Raw genomic sequence first — 13559 nt, 5'->3', positions numbered from 1 at the left:
TATAGATAAGTGGTTCTTGTTTGTGGTTTCTCTACAGGTTTATCCATCACGTCTGAATCCAGATATGATGCTTCACTGATCACCAACACAGTGCCCATGTACCCTGCCTTTAAGAGTGAGTATGCTTTTCACCGTGTAAATCCACCAGTAGTGCTCTTATTTTAATACATTGTGCATAGAGACAGATAGGATACAGTGAGCAATTTTACACCTAGAAAGTAGGGGTGTAACGATGCACTCCGGGCATGATTAATTTCGATTCACAATAATGGCTTCGTGATTTGATTCACTTCTCAGATTATTTCGAACAAAATTTAAATGAAAAATATTCTGACTGAAAAGTCGTTTTTCATTTTTGAATCATAAACAATACAAAACCATATGCATTTTTGTCTGTATAAAACTTAATATATCAAAATGTACGTGGACATAAAACGTCTCTACACAACTGTTAAAATGGCAGGTTTTTGTGACGTAAAAAAATGAAACCAAGATAAATCATGTCAGAACTTTTTCCACCCTCAATATGAAATTACAACATATAAAAATTAAGTGAAAAACAATCAGAAACATTTTCGGGAAAAAAAGGAAAAATAAAAAACTGGTTGCATAAGTGTGCACACCCTTTTATAACTGGGGATGTGGCTGTGTTCAGAATGAACCAATAACATTCAATCCCATGTTCAAAAATAATTATCATACAGCTGTCATCAATGAAATTATTCTGATTAACCTCAAGACCAGCTATTTCTTCACATCTTCTCGATTTCATCTAACTTCTGAAGCCATGGTCTGCAAAGAGCTTACAAAGCCTGTACAGGGTCAACGTGTTGAAAGATATTGATCAGGAGAGAGGAACAAAAATTTCCAAAACATTAGCTGTACCATGGAACACCGTGAAGGCCATCATTCACAAGTTGAGAAAATGGAGCACCACAGTGATATTATCAAGAACAGGATGTCCCTCCAAAATTTATAAAAGGACAAGACAAAAACCTACCAGGGAGGCTGCCAAGAGACCTACAGCAAAGGTGACAACAGTCTGTCATATGTCTGGGTGGCTAGACAGAAGCCCTTTATCACAAAAAACAATCTAGCTCGACTAAATCACTCCAAGCTCTGTGGCAAAATATGTTATGGTCTGATGAGACCAATTCCAAAAGACATAATAATTCCATAATTCCAAAGGTTTGGTGCAAAAAAAGCACATCACCAAAGATCACCATACCCACAGTGAAGCATTGTGGTTTTCTTCAGCCAGAACTGGGGTTTTATCAAAGTGGAGGGAATCATGAATAGCTACAAATACCAATTTTAGTGCCAAACCTTCAGGTGTCTGCTAGGAAGCTGAAGATGAAAAGGAATATTCCCTTTTAGCACGACAATGACCCAAAGCATACATCCAAATCAACAAAAGAATGGCTTAACTGAAAGAAGATCAGTGTTCACTGAATGGCCCAGCCAGAGTCCAGACCTGAATCCAACTAAAAATTTGTGGGGTGACCTGAAGCAGGCTGTGCACAGGACACAATTTAATGGCTCTAGAATGTTTGTGCAAGAAAAAGTGAGAAAATATTGCCAAGTCAAGATGTGCCACTCTGATAGACTCGTACCCAAAAAGACTGAGTGGTGTAATATAATCAAAAGGTACTTCAACAATGTATTAGTTTAGGGGTGTGCACACTTACGCAACTAGGGTATTGTAAGATTTTTATTTTTCCTATTTTTCCCTGGAAAATGTTCTGACATGATTTATCTTGGTTTAATTTTTTACATCACAAAAACCTGCCATTTTAACAGGTGTCTGTAGACTTTTTATATCGATATGTGTGTGTGTGTGTGCTCTTTTTAACCATTATAACGTGGCCATGTAACCGCATTATGCGGTTACATATTATAATGTATAATGTGTGTTTGTCATCGGGCTATCAGACTTCACAAATGCAGATCTCGCAGGCTCACCACGAAAGAATGCATTCACATGATCATTAGCTCGGTTTATACATATTTTAACTCTGTGTGCAGATTGGGACCTCTGGTGTTCAAACAGCGCAACTGCATTACATGCATAATTAATAGATGATTAACACATGTGAAAATGTGCTGGACGTCATTTCAATAATATATAAACAGAAACATTGAGCAGAGTGCCAGGACAGGCGTAATGGACATCCTGCTCACTTTGTGTGTGTGTGTGTGTGTGTGTGTGTGTGTGTGTGTGTGTATATGTGTGTGTATGTGTGTAGGAATATGGAACTACCTGCAGATGACAGTATTGAGGCGTTATAGTGAAGAGAGGAACAGCATTAATGTTGTGACTGGACCCATATTTGACTATGACTTTGATGGACTCAGAGACACAGTGGAGAAAATCATAGAGTAAGAAACATACACATACACACACACACACACCTCCAGACCTATAGTTTACAGTGGAAAATAAAACATTAAGCATTAAAGGATTAAACAGTTTATTAATTTAACAATGTGTTAACCCTATCATTCCTTCCTGTCCCTGACTCCTTTTCCTCCCTACCATTGGAGCTAGCCACCGACACTTTCCTCTCCTCACTTTCCTCATCCATGGACCAGTTCTAATCTCTATCTTCTAAACCCAGAAAGATTTCCTGCCCTGCTCCTTGGCTATTGGATGTGTTACGCAGTAATCAGAGAGAATTGAAAACAGCAGAGAGAAAGTGGAAGAAATCGCAACTCTACACAGATCTAGCCTCTTACCGTGCTCTTCTGTCCAAATTTTCATCTGAAGTGACTTCTGCTAAGACTGCCTTCTACAAGGAAAAGCTGGAAACCTTTGCACAAGATCCTCACAAGCTCCACAACATCTTTTCTTCACTACTCAACCCACCGGCTCCACCTGCTCCATCCTCGCTGACCTCTGAAGACTTTGCCACTTTTTATGATGAGAACATTGAAAAAATCTGCCAGACATTCACTTCTACCCCTACTCCTCTCCTACACTACTCACTGAGCATTCTCATTCTCATTCGCTGGCACAGTTTTCTAAACTAGCAACAGAAGAGATCCTGCAAATCATCTTATCCTGCAATCCTACCACCTGTCCACTGGATCCAATCCCTTCTACAATGCTCCAGACCATCTCTCAAGACCTCCTCCCCTTCATCACCACTATCATCAGTGGCTCCATAACATCTGGTCATGTACCAACCTCATTCAAGAGAGCAAGGGCTATTCCCATCCTGAAGAAGCCCACTCTGGATCCCTCTGACATCAGCAACTGCTGACTGGTATCACTTCTCTCTTTTCTTTCTAAAACCCTTGAATGAACCATCTACAATCAACTGTCTTGCTGTCTCTCACAGAACAACCTCTAAGATCCCAATTGGCTTCAAACCGGCACACTCCACAGAGACTGCCCTTTTGGCCGTCACTGAGAAGCTACATGCTGCTAGATCAGCCAAACTGTCTTCAGTCCTCATCCTCCATGACCTTTCAGCAGCATTTGACACAGTGGACCACAAGACTCTGTTGTCCACCCTCATGAGCCTAGGAATTTGTGGTGCAGCATGGCAATGGTTTGCCTCCTACCTGGAAGGTCGGTCATATCAGGTGACATGGAGGGGATCCACATCTGCTCCCCGCAGACTCTCCACTGGTGTCCCACAAGGCTCAGTACTTGGTCCTCTCCTGTTCTCCCTCTATACTCGATCTCCTGGTGCGGTCATATCTCACATGGGTTTTCATACCACTGCTATGCAGATGACACTCAACTCATCCACTCCTTCCCTCCACACAGGTGTTTGTTCAGTCCCTTGTCATTTCAAGACTGGACTACTGCAACTCACTCCTGGCAGGTCTGCCTCTGAGCACCATTCGTCCTCTGCAACTGATCCAAAATGCAGCTGCACGACTGGTTTTCAACCTTCCTAAATTTTCCCACACCATCCCATTGCTATGCTCCCTCCACTGGCTTCCTGTAGCTGCCCACATCAGATTTAAAACACTGATGCTTGCCTACAAAGCCAAAAACAGACCAGCACCCACTTATCTCAAAGCACTTATCAAACCTCGCACTGCACCACGCTCCCTCCGATCCTCTACTGGTCCCACCATCTGTCAGGGTACAAAGAAGGCATGCATCGAGACTCTTTTCTGTTCTGGCACCAAGGTGGTGGAATGAACTTCCCCTAGATGTCCGAACAGCTGGCAGTCTTCAAACGATGTCTAAAGACTTACTTCTTCAAAAAGTACTTAAGTTAGCACTTACAAAACCAAAAAAAAAAAAAAAAAAAAGAATGTATTGTCTGAGCACTTGTCTATTACCTCTCCAACAGAGTTTTGGACTGATGGTATTCCTAGATGGTGACCTAGTGAGCCAGTATCAGAGTGTATTTTTGATAGATTTTAAAGCACTTTTGTAAGTCGCTCTGGATAAGGGCATCTGCCAAATGCCACAAATGTAAATGTAAATGAAAACCACTCTTATGTTTGTTCCTTAATTGTACATGTATGTGTGTGTGTGTGCTGCAGACATGCAGGTGACTCTGCCCCGGTCCCTACTCATTTATACATGATAATAATGAGCTGTGAAGGAGAGAATGCAACGGTGGAGGAATGTGATGGATCGATTTCCACAGTGTCCTTCATCCTCCCACATCGGCCAGATAACTCGGAAAGCTGCAATGTGAGTCACACACACACACACACACACACACACACACACAGAATAAATGTGGTCCAAGTTGTCAGTCTGCTTCCCAGGTAATCAGTCTGTTCCCTCTGGCTCATTCCACACTAATTCCAGTGAATTAGAAACCACACAAAGGCGTGTTTAATGACGGTAAAAGGTATCAGAAAAGACATGTTGGTATGCGTGATGATTTTATCTCCAGTCATCCTGCCCGGAGTGATACTTCAGATATGTCAACGTTAGATAAAATAAAACTTTTAAATGTTGAGCTAATAGATTTTGGTTATTGGAGTTAACATTATGGTTATGGTAAAGTGTATGATCTTAATAAATATTAAGCGGGTATTGCAATACAGTGCATCTCATTAACAATTTTTTACACAACAGCCGTTGAATTGATAATTCTGATTGGTCAGAAGGTGTTGATTAATTTTCTGTAACAGCAGCTATGACAGTAGTTCAGGCTGCAAGGTTTATATTGATGAACTTATACTAATACTTTAACATTACTATACATCAACTTGCACAGGTACTTCTACATCAGATGCTCGTTGTAAATCAATTAAATAATGTATGTAATCATTGATGTGGTGTAGTTTTCTGTAAGGAGATTTATTTAGCATTTTTGAAAGGAGTATCCAGTGCCAGTGCTGGGAAAGTGCCAGTCATGACAAGCTGCATTAGCCTTTTTTTTCCCCATTAACTTCAAGTGAGCTGGTGAGGAAATGACTGTTATAATGTAAGTGATGACAGGAACTCACTTTTTTCACAGATGGTCGACAACCTTAAATGTAACTTTTAATGTAACAGTGTGTATAGCGTATGTTCCAATTAAAAAAAAAAAAGAAAGAATGTTCCTTGTACGTACTTTAAATAAAAAGAGAAAAAGGCCTTAATCACTACCCGGGCAGTGTGTAAGTGACGTTGGAGATCTCACAGAAAAAATAAATCTTATCTGTATCCCAAGGAAATGTGTCTGAAATGCATCCAGTCCACCGGCAGGGCAGGTTGATGGGCACTGGTTTCACACTCCTGAATAGAATCAATGGCTCGCCGTTCAACTCTCTCTCTCAACAGTAGCAGAAAATGCACAACAAAAAAAAACAATCTGCACAAAAAAAAACAGTCTGCACACAGCAGAGCAAAAATATCCAGTTAGTGCTGTACAGGGTTTTGTGATCACTTATCACTTTAAGTATAATCACTTTGCTCAAATATTATCACTGAATCAGTAAGGAAAAATGGTCTCCTATACTACTACGGAGATCGACGCAATACAATTACATTGCAGTCATCTCCGACTGGTTTTGATAATGCAACACAAATAGCAAAACAATATTAAACACAGTTAGCCCATTAAAATAGCTTATCTTTACCTTATGAATCAAAATGGAGACAAGACATGACTAGTTCGCTAGCAAACATTTTACACCAATGTTACACTCACCGGAGATTCCAAGTTTCAAAAAAAGAAAAAAACACTTCAACAGCAATTCACCAAACCAACTTCTAATAATAGACGTTAATAATAATAATAACTAATAATATCGATCAAAATGCACTCTTCAGTATGAAAAATTCATTTTCTTTGGGCTTTAACTTCTCAGCAGCTCTCACCATTCTCTAATGTAAGGGAAAAAAAAGAATGCTGATCTTCTCTAGCTTAAACCTAAAGGTGGCGCAGCCACATACACGGCACAGTGCCGTCTACTCTAGGGGAATGGAAAATGCTATAAAAACAACACTTGTAACCCTGTGCATTTTAGGTGGGCTACATAACTATAAACAGAAAAAAGTATGACATGTTGTGCTTTAATAAATAAAAACATAATAGTGTTGGCAAATTGCTGTGGTAGAAGAGGAGTAAAACATTTCAGGATAAGGTAAGACTGTATATGTAGTAAAAAGAGATGTAATACACAAAGTTTCCAGAGAAACAGTTTCACCTCTGAATCACCTTGCTTGCACACCTCAGGACTTTTCTGTGGAAACTGTTTCTCTGGAAACTTTGTGTGCTAAGCTTCATAAAGCATAATTCTCATGAATGCTCTGAGAATTAAATGCAAATATTTTTTAAATAATAAATGCAAATATTTGTTATTATTTAATTGCTATTTCTTACCTAATAGTATGAAATAGCAATTAAATGATAGTAATTAAATAGTAATTCTTGCACTAATAGTGAACAGGATAAATCAAATGTAACAAAACATACAGTATGAAACTCCAGATTTCCAAAAAACCTCTAACTAACAGTGTATATGTGTGTGATACATTTTTTTCCTGTAGCTGCAGTCATCCACTCACGCTAGGATATGCATGCATCTGTGTGGAGTTTAATATTGTTATTCTTGGAATCTGCTCAAATTCCAGATGTTTCTGTCCCTGGTGGATTTAATGTTTGACGCTCCCTTTAGTTCCTCTGTAAGACCTGCATATTTTCTCCTGCTTCCTGGATCCAATCCTTTAGAATTTATCATCATTTCCACATCATTCAACACTGCTGTTTTCTGCTCACATACCTTTCTTCACTGCAGCTGGCTGTTTTTCTGTCCTTATCTGGAGAGCCCCTGTGATCTTGTTTTCTGGGGACAGGATCCAAATGATGTTCAGATATGGAAAGAGGGTAAGGGTAGTTTTAAAGGCAAAGATTGGGTAGACAAGCTAATGGAGAATATTTATATCTCATTCAGAAAACTATTTTAAGAACAAAAGTGTTATGATATCTATGCAGGTTAAGGACAAACTGATCAAAATTTGGGAATTTAATTCAGAAATTTAACAATTTCCAAATTACACTCATGTCTTAGATCTGTTCTTAACCGTGTTTCTTCCTCATTTTCTCCCCAATTTGGTCATTTTCCAATTCCCACTCACTAGAGTGGGTAAAGGCTAGCATGTGCCTCCTCTGAGACACGTGAAGCCAGCCAGCTGCTACATCACAGGGCATTGTAGGAAAGCACTACTTGCCCTCTTCCACATACATGAGCCCACAGGAGCCCACTATTGGCTAGTGTTGATCTGATTGCCAAGTGAAACAGTATGCTATCCATCCCACCCAGGGAGCACAGCTAATTTTACTTTTTAGGACTACTGGCCATGGGTGGCTGTGGCATCATTGGGATTTGAACTCACAGTTATATGGTGATGGGTGAACACTTTCCTGTTGCGCCTCAGCATTGTCATGCTTCATAATATTATGAGAACAAATACTGTATGTTCACAATATGCAAATATGACTTAGACAATAAGGAATATATTCCCTACAAGGCAGGAAGTTAAAGGTATAATCAGCAAGAGGCTGCACCTTGTCCTCTGAACAGATGTTATTGAAACTGAAAAGAATGTGAGAAGTACTTAGCCTGTCCTAAAAATAATTGACCACACTTTACTGGATCCAGCTGTCAGGGCAGCAGGACTCTCTTATGTGGAAAAGAATAAGGCCTTACAAGCCTCACTTACCACAACCGTAATGTTAACCTAATAAGCAAAACTAAATCTTTCTGGGTTTCTGTAAATAAAAAGAAGGTTGTAAAATGTTGGCAGGTTTCAAACTTTTCATCCCACAGGACCGCTGCTACTATCAGCCATTTACAGACATTCTTTATGACTATTTTCACATTACAAGCCTTTGTTTAGAAGAGTATTGGTTCTCCACTTGTGCCACTGTGATGAGACATGTACTGTATGGATGTGAGAGAAGAACAAACAATTTAATGGGCATACACCATGAAGTATGATTAAAAAACACATAAATCATGATCTAAATGCATAGCGTTGTATCTTATATGGTCTGGTTTAGGAACAAATTTGAAAGTACCTGACCTATTCAATTCAATACGAGTCTGATTTGAAAAGGTCAGATTTTTACTTTCACACAGCTGTGACTAACTAAACTCAAGTGTAAGTAGATTTTAGAAAACAAAATCTAATGATAGCTTAGCCAGCCAGGAGCTGCATTGCGTACATGATCCGATTAAAGGACCAAATAGACAACACAATCTAATGATTGGCGAGCCAATCACGTATAACGATTGGTGTTTTTGCAGTTATTATTGGCACATGTGTGCTGAGAGATATGTGGGTGTAGGATCAAATAAAAACACACATGAACTTTGGTCTGGTCATAGAGCCATGGACTGAATATGTATCTCATTGAGGACTGCGTATGAAAGTGATCTGAGTTTGCCACCATTTCCTCATTTAACGACTGCTTCACAATCTAAGTGGACAGGTGTTTCCATAATAACTACCTAGCTAAATTCTGCCATCATTCTAGCAAAACTCGATGGCTGACCTCTGACCTAACCCTGCTATTTGCTTCTCAGAGTTCGGAGGAGCCGTCTTGCTGGGTGGAGGACATCCTGCGCACTCACACAGCTCGCATACGTGATGTGGAGCTGCTCACTGGACTAGATTTCTACCGCTCCATCGCTCTGCCCTACACAAACACACTCACGCTGAAAACCTATCTGCACACTTTCGAGGAAAACGTCTAACACCTGGTGGATCAACATCACTAAACACCACAGCACCTCTCTTCCTGGATCCGCTGATGATTAGGTGTATAGTTTTTATACAGTTTGTCATATTTATTGTTCATTTCAAACAAAATAATGGTACAATGTTTCAAACAGTTCAACTTTAGACTCACTAAACATATCTGATATAGAGCGTGAAATACATTGCGTTATTGTGAGTATCTTTGTGTGTGTGTGTGTGTGTGTGTGTGTGTGTTGTAAGTTAACAGTTTGTTAGCATGTGTTTGCTTGTGGAGAGGTTTTATGTGGAGCTCAGTGTTCCAGATTACTGTGATAATAATGTGACCACACAGTAACATTCCCCTACAGATAACTCCCAACAAGGCATGTGCCATAGTCCTTTTCATCACAGTTTACAATGTTACTACAATAATGTATTTGCAAAGTTATATTTACGTATTCTTAAAAGAGCAGTACTGCTGTCTGCTGACTGCGAGGTGAACCACAATTGCAAAGAAAAAAAAATTGACAAGCCTTCCCCTTTTCCACCAACTGACCCCACCCTTTTTTGTTGAAACTATGTATGCCTTGTGAGTGGAAGCTAATTTCTGGGCCAGAAAAATGTAAACAGAAACCTTAAATAAAAAGAAGCTAGTGATATCCACTGCATAGCATTATAGCAAATAAATTTTTCTAAAGTACTATCTTTGAGATTATATGATTACTATAGGTATAAATACATTTTTAGCAATTCCAAACTGCTCCTTTAACTGAAGAGGAAGCTGTGCAGCGTTGCAGTCAGAACTTTAAAGCTCTTTAGCTTGGGTGTACACCACAAGTTTGTATAAAAAATATCTTCTGTAGAACCTGTAAATGCTAAAGATCTAGGTACAGTAGGCTTTGAAGAAAACCTTTATTGCGACATATGCACATACAGTACAGAGAAATCCATATCCCAGCTTGTCAGGAAGTTGGGGTCAGTGTACAGGGTCTCTGCACCACTGGAGCAGAGAGTGTTTAGGGCCTTACTTGAGGCTCTGACAGTGGCAACGTGATGGTGCCAATACTCTTGTATTGAAATGCAAATTATCCAGCAAAGCTAGCTAGATAACTAATAATGCTACCTACTGAGTTACTACATATCCATTCAGGATTATGTCATCAAGCTAAATTTAAGCACTGGAATGACTTCTACACACAAATACTGACTATTTAAACTACAAGACAAACAGTTAACCTATATTTGTTAATGCATTCCTCAGTTGGAGTAACTATGTTTTAATACTTTCAGTGAAAACTATGTGTGTGTGTGTGTGTGTGTGTGTGTGTGTGTGTTTTGCTGTGAAGAATAAACATCACCTTCATATATGGCAAAAAAATGTGAAAAAACCTAACTGTTTGCAGACTTTCAAATGGGATGGCCTTTCTTTCAAGAGTGCTTAGAGTGTCAGTATTTGAAGCGTCCTTGATACCATTATCAGGCAGGATTAATATCAAAGTATTATATAATCAAAGCTTAGCTTTGCTAGCTGTGGAATGGTGACACAGGACAAAACCAACATAAAATGTGTTAGACTTGGCACAGATCCAACCTGGAACTCTGAAATTGTCCTGGAGCAATAAACATTGTTCTTCTAAAAGAGGTTGGTGTTTGAGTTCAAATCCCGATAATGCCACAGCCATCCATGGCCAGGAGCTCAATAGAGCAAAATTGGCCATGCTTTCAGAGAGGGAGAGGTGGCATACACTCTCTCCCCTATCAATCACAGCAACACTAGACAACTATGGCTTATATCATTTTCATCCTGTGGATAGGGGCGGAGTCATTATGGGCAAAACCACTTCCGTCAGGATAGAAATCTATCATCATAGGATAAAGGTGATCAGTCCAAAGAACATTTGATTTGCAGTGACGCGTCGCTCTACATATAGAGATATTATACTAGAGTTACAGTGCATGGACTGCTCATTAGAAAAACAATGAACATTTCACAGTTCAGTGGTGAAAAACACATTCACTGGTCTATGAAGATGTGGAGAAATTCCTTATCAGTCACCAGATCTCACCACAACTCAGTTGGAAACATCTTAGACAGCACTCTCCACTATCATTATCGAAAGACTAATTGAGGGAATATCTTTTGGAAGAACGATGTTTATCACAGATGGTTTGGTGGCTTGTGGTGGCCCAGCACCTTAATACAACACTTTATTTGGTTTCTCTCCCATATATATATATTTATATATATTTATATATATATATATATATATATATATATATATATATGTATATATTCTGCCTGTTAAGTTGCTTGCATCACATTAGCTAAATTTAACCATGGGAATGAATTTTATCATCACATACACTAGTCTGTTTGTTAAAATAATAAAACATGTTAGCTACAAGACAGGCCAATAAATGTACATTTGTAAATGTATTGTTCAAATTTCAACAAACTGTCATGCAACAAAAATAATTAATAGATTTTATTTCACCGAAATAAATTTCTACCGATTTTATAGCCAGTTGGATTACCGAGTTTGTTATCAGATAATGATTGTTTTTTTTTCTTTTTCCATAATTGTGTGCTATACTGCGAGTAGAGAACACGCTGAATCATCTGGTACCTGCATGTGATTAAGATATTAAGGCCAACTAGCAATAAATTCACATCCTGCATCTGTCCATGTGTTTATTCTCATACACCTATCACAAATGTTCACTGTCCAGATATAATATTATGGCTACATAATAGATAACAGATGTGTGGTTTATAAAAATGTTATTTTATGGATGCTAGTTCTAAATGCTAGAAAGACTAATCCAATATATAATAAATGAACATTAGAATTGCCAAAAGTGATGATGTGACAATGTCTCTTTTTTCCTGAAGTGAAAGAAAATACACTGTCCACAATCGCAATTTAAAAATAATCTGTCTATGTGCAGGGTTAGATCAGTCGGAACTTGTTTATGTGGGTGTGGGTGTGTTATCAGATTTAGTTCTGTTGTAACTGGGAATTTTGCCTAATGCACTATAAACAGGATAACTAAGTGATTACTAGAGATATCAAAAGAAAGCCACTAAACTCCAAAGATGATAAAGTGTCCTATCTTTACAGACTTGGTAATGCTAATACAAATAAAAAGCCGTTGATAAGGAAGCTGCAAATGATCTTTACTTAGAAGAGCAGTGGCCATTACCTATGCAGTATACATACCATATAAAGTAATATACACTATTAGATGTATCTTTTACAATCAGACTATAAGTTCTTTGTCTGTAGTAGTATGATTACTAGGAAAAAGTACTGAGTTTATCATATAACATACTATTCCCGTTGCTCCAGGTGTAGTTGATAAGCCATGACATGTTTGGTGTCCAGCGTCTGTTTTTGGCTACAAGTCTAATGTAACCAACAAGTCTATCTTAACCAAATAAAGTGCAAAGAAATAAAGAAAACCTCAGACATTTAATCCTTTGCATTAATGCATTATAATCCAAATTATAAAGCACTTATCAAAACAAACAAACAAAAAAAAAAAACCCAGGAAATTATTACACATTTGTTTTTAACAGGCTAAACCACGTTATAGTTTAGCCCCTATATTCACTACAATATCTAAACACACTTATGGATATATGCAGGCACACACACATTTATTTTGCTATATTTGTATAAGGGCCTTACACTGAGATAATTATGCTCTTCCTATACTTACAGTCACCACAAAATGGCCTCTTAACTTTAATTAGATTCCGTGTGTTGATGTACTTCCTTCTGAACCGGGAAGCGAGTGCGACATCATGTTGAAGTGCTTGACTGACTTACACAATGGACAAAAGCATTTAAGATACACTAAACAAATTCCATATCTAAACAAATTAAAAAACTGATGGTAGCTTAGCAAGCTAGCTAAATACGGAGAGCAGCAAAGAGATTAACAAGAGCCTTTTGCTTACTCTTTCTGATGGAGAAGCACCGACATTGTAAAAAGATAGAATCATGTTCTCATTCTTCTCTGAAGAAGATAAATATTCCAAGAGTGTAGTGTTCAAGGTTGTTAGAACACCTCCGAGAAGTGCCTGTCACAGAGCTGCAACTGAATACAAATACCACCTTCAAACCGAATAACCTCCAACCATTTTTTTTTCTCAGCCAAAGGATGATTGGAAAAGGAAATAGTGTGTGGGAAGATACACAGCCAAAAATGCACTGAAGAACCATTTTTAACAAGCTACTACTGTAGAGCAAGACCGACTTCCACAGGCCGGGACATATATGGTTCTAGAGAGCGTTTAATTGGATGGTAACTAAGTTTTGCCTAGATATAAGTCATCAAAAATTCATTTTCACATCAGACAGTCATAAGCTGTAAAATTAAAATGAGAATATCTCCATAAGTG

General features: G+C 38.5%; 1 protein-coding gene across 2 annotated transcripts in view; it reads left to right on the top strand.

The window, feature by feature from the left end:
• LOC113547125 (ectonucleotide pyrophosphatase/phosphodiesterase family member 2) overlaps positions 1–12700 on the top strand; it is a 29205-nt gene extending 16505 nt beyond the window's left edge. The window contains exons 22-25 of one of the 2 annotated variants that reach the window (XM_026947350.3): positions 38–115; positions 2247–2379; positions 4510–4663; positions 8998–12700. In XM_026947350.3, the coding sequence (XP_026803151.3) occupies positions 38–115; positions 2247–2379; positions 4510–4663; positions 8998–9168 (536 nt within the window). In that variant the 3' untranslated portion in view covers positions 9169–12700. Of the gene's footprint in view, positions 1–37; positions 116–2246; positions 2380–4509; positions 4664–7206; positions 8978–8997 lie in introns of those variants that run through there. The other variant, XM_053236909.1, reaches the window with a different exon arrangement.
• Positions 12701–13559: the final 859 nt, after the last annotated feature.

Source organism: Pangasianodon hypophthalmus, chromosome 9, assembly GCF_027358585.1.
Source record: "Pangasianodon hypophthalmus isolate fPanHyp1 chromosome 9, fPanHyp1.pri, whole genome shotgun sequence".
Lineage (NCBI taxonomy): Eukaryota > Metazoa > Chordata > Actinopteri > Siluriformes > Pangasiidae > Pangasianodon > Pangasianodon hypophthalmus.
This window is presented reverse-complemented; position numbering and strand designations above follow the sequence as displayed.